At 33.9% G+C, this 6,011-nt stretch overlaps 1 protein-coding gene across 1 annotated transcript in view; it reads left to right on the top strand.

Annotated features, from left to right (window-relative positions):
- PDE1A (phosphodiesterase 1A, calmodulin-dependent) overlaps positions 1-4,003 on the top strand; it is a 362,008-nt gene extending 358,005 nt beyond the window's left edge. The window contains exon 13 of the mRNA XM_012651140.1: positions 3,930-4,003. Coding sequence (XP_012506594.1) covers positions 3,930-4,003 — 74 coding nt within the window. The remainder of the gene's footprint in view (positions 1-3,929) is intronic.
- The last annotated feature ends 2,008 nt before the right edge of the window (positions 4,004-6,011 follow it).

Here is a 6,011-nt window from a genome sequence, read left to right as displayed (position 1 = left end):
AAGTATATCTTGAGGTTTTGTCTCCCGAACTCACCTATGCTATGGTGCCTTGGAATAGTCAGTTGTCCCTCTGATCACGTGTCCCTGATCTCTACGATGGAAACTATAGTCATGATTTTCCTACTCATGTGCAGGGATTGTTGGGTTAGACAAGTCAAAAATAGCAGATGCAATATAGACTACTAAATTAAATCAATTATTATTTGTATATCTACTAAAGAAATGATTGTTAATTACAGATTTTACGTATTAGAAAAATTCAAAAAGGCACATCAAATTTCTTTTTTGAGGAGAAATGACTCTTCAGGACAAAACTAATTTTTTTTAATTGGAAATAGATTTAAAGTTTATTGAAAGAAAAATATTAGGAGTAAGAGGATGGGGGTGTGTGAACATGGCAGGAGTCGAAGGTCGGCTGCCGGTACCAGAGGTCATGATTCTGGCTGTACTTTGTTCGAGGGATCTCGCCTCTTATTAGCTTCGAGACCGTGGGCTCAAGCTACACCTCAGTTTCCACAATTGTTAACCCCCACTTCATAGGGTTACTGTGAGGATTCAGGAAACTAAGATGAGAATAGTGCCTGCCACCTAGTGAGTGTTCACAAAGTGTTCGTTATTCAATTGTGTAGTAACTTATCCTAACAGATTATTTTTCAAATAATTAGTCAATGAGACCATGGCTGGAGAACCGGGGTCTCTAATATCCACTTGATAGTGTTCCTTGTATTATTCCCTGTAGGTGTTATAATATTTACATCATATGAGTCTAACACACTGTGATTCCGATATAATAAAAGTGAGCTCAAATTGCAGTCTAAAAGGCATGGATTAGCTAAAGTCAGAGGATTTCTGTTTGCTTTGGTAGGTCTGTCCCTCCTATAACCCCTATTCCCTCCCTGCCCCCTGCAGAATTTAGACTCTGTTTATAAAGCAAAGCCACAACAGTTTCATCATTTTACAAATTACTTTTTTTAAGTTTAAACTTTTGGAATTGGTTTAGATGAACACCTAAAGCTCTTTGAGATGAACAGAATTATTGCAGGGTCCTTACTTTCATTACCTTTTTCCTGACTGACAAACAAGTTTATATGCACTTGCTTTGAACAGTCACCTTGCATTTATTCCTAAGGTGCATGCAGCTTCCTATGCATGTGAGCTTGCAAATCCCTTCAGTAAAATTGATTTCCAAGGTCCCTTTACTGATCTTGTTGAAGTGCCAGTGAATTAAAAGCCAACTATCTTGACTTCAGGTTATCTATTTATGGTCTGCACTAGAGGCAATCACTTGATTATTCTGGGCCTGTTTCTTACCTGGAAAATGAAGTTAAACTAGATCAAAAGTTTTAACTTGGGGTTATACAGATGGGGTCTGCATACTTGAAGAGGGATTTTTTTTTTACTAGCCTTTAACTGAAATTTAGCATTTCCTTCATTTGTGGGCAACAATACACATTAAAATTTGTGATATTTTTGTTTGTCATCAATAGAAATCATAGATGTTTTCATAATATACTTAGTGGAGAGATCTTGGAGTATCTTTTGATATCATTATTTCAAAATTACATAGATACGGAAATGTAGTTAGACCTTGTTATTTAATGTATTACTAAAGAAGGATGTATTTTACTATAGCATAGGTTTACTTAAATATGTTGATAGCTGTATTTTAATATAAGCAGACTCCTTTGTAATCATATTTATTTTACTTATGGATTTTATTCTGAAAAAAAGGCCATAGGTTTCATCAGACTACAGAGGTGCCCATGATTTAAAGACATTTGGAACCTTGGACTATATGGATGTTTCTCAAAGTCTTTTACATAGACCACTCTTGGGCCATGAAGGTTATCTAAGATGATCTTTAATGGATTAAATAATGCAAATTATTTCTTCTTTATGGCAGAATGATATGTCAGAATAATACGACTTTTTTTATGAAAGACTAAGGGTTACTTACAAGTAGTACTGCCCAAGTTCATTGTAAAGATTTCCGCAACTAAAGATTTATTAACTAAAAGTAATGTGATTTGGATTTGCTGAGGACTGTAGTATCTGATTGCCATGAAATTGCCTGGCGGTGTTTGGATGTCCCTGAAAACAGGTGGAATTTTAGTTTTCAAAGAAAACACATTTTCAGTGCTGCAAAACTAGTATATTGAGTTGGTCATAGTTTTTAAGTGTTGCTTTTCTAATTGCATGTACAGAATTACTCTTGGATGTAATTTGTGTATCATTTTGGGGTTTTTTTGTTAATTGCCACATTGCTACCATTTGATAATTTTGTTCCTTTTCTACTCTTTTATTATTGGTGAGTTCTTTATCCACTAGACATAAGAGCATTTGGTGGCAAGTAGACCTTAGTGTCCTTCACCCATTGTAAAAAGTTCTCTCAAAAATTTTGAGAACCAGGGAATTAGTTAATTACTTATATTCCTTTGTTTTAATTCAGTCTATTCTTTTTACTCTGTTCTGTTCTGTTCTACTCTAGACTGTTTTGTTCTGTCCTAATCTAGTCTTAAGTAACAGGATATTAAATCAGAAGTTTAAGCCAAGACTCCAGGAAAATAAATGTCAGAAAACAAACGGATTTGTCAGAAAGGAATTTCAAAGTAGATTCAAAAGCCAGTTATAGGATGGTTAACACTTCCACCCAATACAAACAAATGAAAGGGTTAGATTGGTAAGGTTGAAAAAGGATTTGTGAAGAGGATTTGTTTACAGAGATCTCTGCTGTTGGGAAAGGTATAGAAATACTTCCTTGTTTACCTCAAATCAAGGCAAGAGAGCTTCACCAGGACCCTTGGAGAGACTGAAGTTTAGGGGATATTGGGAATGGAGTCTAGTTCCTAACTGAGAGAGCTAGAGTTAGATGGTGACAGATGGGCCAAAGGAGAGAAGGCTGTGTAGGTGCCTCACGAATGTTTCATGTGAACCAAATGATATTTTGATCCTGGCATAGAAGATAAATTTTCCCCATTGAATATATTTTAAAGAGACGGTGGGAGGCAACTTAAATTTGCTTTGTAATAACACCCTATAAGTTCTGTATGTTCACTAATTATGTAACCTCAATAAAAATCTGCTGCAACTGAGTTGACACTGTCCTACAATATACGTTAAAGGAATTATCTCAAAGTTAATTAGTGGGAAGTTTAATTTTTAGAATATCTTCAACCAAATTTCATATGGAAAGAACATTCCATCATACATGAACACTTTCTGAAAGATCAGGGTGTTTTGAGTAACTGACTCAAAAAATTAATTTCTATTTATTTTGTTTAGTTTGTTGCTTATGTAATAAGATTCTTATGTGTACATTTTTCTTTATATTTTTATTTTTCATAGATACTCTATAACCTCTCCAGAACTATTAAAACATTTTCCATGCTAATATTTTATTTTTCTTCAAAGTTTATACAGAAGCTGAGTGATTCCAAGACTATAAATTTCATGAGTTTGTTTTGACAGATTATGTCTTATCTTTACTATTATCTTATCTTTACTATTCTCTTATACCCATTTGTTGTAAATTCATAGCAACTAAGCAATGTGTGGTAAAAGACACTGATCATTAGGGGGTTTGTTTAAAGGAATTTGTTTCAATTAAAAATATTCAGGAAAAACATGCATAATTTTTACATGTGAGTTAATAGATATTTAAACATGCCTTGTTTGTTTTATTTCTTTCTGTATTCTCAGATTAAATTGCAACTTCAAAAATTTATATAACCAGCAAAGATGACTTGTTATGCTCTGTGGATCCACAGGCTGAAAAGAAAATGTTTGATATCTTTGGAGAAATGTGCCACAAATCCATTGTAAAATCCAGTCTTCCACGTTTTACAAAGTGTTTCAAATCTCCTAACCTTATTAGGTTTTTTAAAGGCTTATTTTGGGTTTTGTGTATTTGTTTCCTTGTTTGTTTTTAGGTGAAACTGATCTTCATAAGAACTCAGAAGACTTAGTAAATGCTGAAGAAAAACATGCTGATACACACCCATAGGTCTGAAACACCTTAATGGCTTCTGTCATTTTAAACATGAGAGGTAATTTTATTTTCTAGACAAGAACTCTAATTTGTAAAATAAATGGTTTGTAGAATACCATAGGAAACAAAGTTATCTTATTTAAATCCCCTCCTGGATTCTTTTTTTTTTTAAAAAATCTTTATCTTCAGTTTTTTGGGGTAAAACCTTAACAGGTAAACTTTAAACATTTAACTTTCAAAAGTTCTTAATTTGCTCATCAATAAAAATTATACTCACTGAGACTAAAATTTTACTTCTTTAAAAAGAATAAGCTATAATCCCTGGGGATATTTAATCCTCATTTCTTTTCTACTTCATGTAGGAAATATGAGCATTTTAGATTGATTTCTTCTTTTATTTCATGTAAGAAATATAAAAATTTATACCCTGTAATAAAAACAAAGCAAGTATCAATACATATTATGAAGCAAATATCATGTTTGCTAAAATCTGTGGACATGTGTATTAGAGGTTCTCTTTTTAAAAATTCAGCCATGAAGATTTGTCTTCAATCTATGAAATTATTAACTCTGGGAGTGCTGCCTTGGAAATGTTAATTTTCGATAAGTCTGTCTGTTGATATTTCTGGCCACTAAAATTGAGAACCTTCTGTCTTGGATGTGCAAAGGAGGTATAGGCAGTTATAGAAAGGAAAGGTGTATTTATAGTGGAGATGTCTTAATGCCTACTAAAAAAGCGTAAAAACCAAAACTCAAGTGTTATAATGAGTCTTGCTGTGGGGGTGGTAGTGGGGGTAAATGCTGAGGGAATCATGCCAAGTCTTTGGGATGTTATTATCAGCTCCACAGATGTTGCTTTAGATATGAAAGAGTTAAACTGTGATTAACCTTTAAGATAATTCCTTCCTCAGTGTTCTTGAGTTACAAAGACAGTTAGTTGTAAGACTGTCTTTTATTCATAATAATAGTTTCATTAACAGCAACTATAAAGTATCAGGTACTGTGGCGAACATCTTGCATACATTATCTCACTTAGTCTCTCAACAATTCCACACTTAGTAAGTGTGACAAACTTAGTGAATGGGATTCCTATTTTGTATATAAAGCTTGGAAAGAAATAAAGACACAAAAAGGTTATTCAGCAACTAAAACTCCTCCCTATACTTAACAGTTATAATATATTGTCTCATATTAGCTACAGAAATTCCCCTCCCTCCTCTCCATCCAAACTATAAATTTATTACCTTTAGAGCCCACGGTCATTCTAGAAAAGAGTTTGGGTCCTGATAATATATGATGGAGCCCCTGAAATATATTTTAGGGAAAACTAATTCAGTGGAATATTTATAAATGTTTTAAGTAACAAAAAGTTTTATTAGCAAATAAGTATCATTAAAAAACTAAGACAAAATTAAGCAAGATTCTTTTTTATAGGACATCTCCAAGCTGGTATACACTATATAGCTTCAAAAGAAAAAAAAAAACTTTAGGATCAGCATTTCCTAAGCATTCATGACATGAATCTGGAATATTTATGAACATGTTTCAAAAATTGCATGTAGGGAACACAGGTCACCAATACATTTGTAAAAATTACTCTTCGTTGTATGAAAATGTCTCAGGCTAGATAGACAGATAGATAGATATGACAGTTAATGAAGTATCCTTTTCTTTTTCTCAACTAAAAAGACACAGTCTTCCAGGAAACAGGGCCTTCAGTAGGTGAAGTTCACATGCCTTCAAGGGACAGGCAGGTGCTTTAAAGGATGGAATGGGCAGGATCTGAAAACAAGAGGTGAAAATTGGCAGCTGTGACTCAGGTGTGGTGTGGGAGACAACAGGCAGCGATCCATCGGTCTTAGAAACAGAGAAAGGACACACCCAACCTGAAGGCTGCAGCTGCAGCCAGCTGCTCTTTGGCTCCGGCAGATTTTCGCCATGGAGTGAGGGCCCAGTGTTTCCAGGTGTTTTTAGTGCTTAAGAGAGTTGTTTTTTGTTTCTTTTTTTTCCCTAATGTAAAATC

This window comes from Propithecus coquereli, unplaced genomic scaffold, assembly GCF_000956105.1.
Source record: "Propithecus coquereli isolate 6110/MARCELLA unplaced genomic scaffold, Pcoq_1.0 Scaffold35, whole genome shotgun sequence".
Lineage (NCBI taxonomy): Eukaryota > Metazoa > Chordata > Mammalia > Primates > Indriidae > Propithecus > Propithecus coquereli.
Note: the sequence above shows the minus strand (reverse complement) of the source record. Positions and strands in the feature narration are given on the sequence as shown.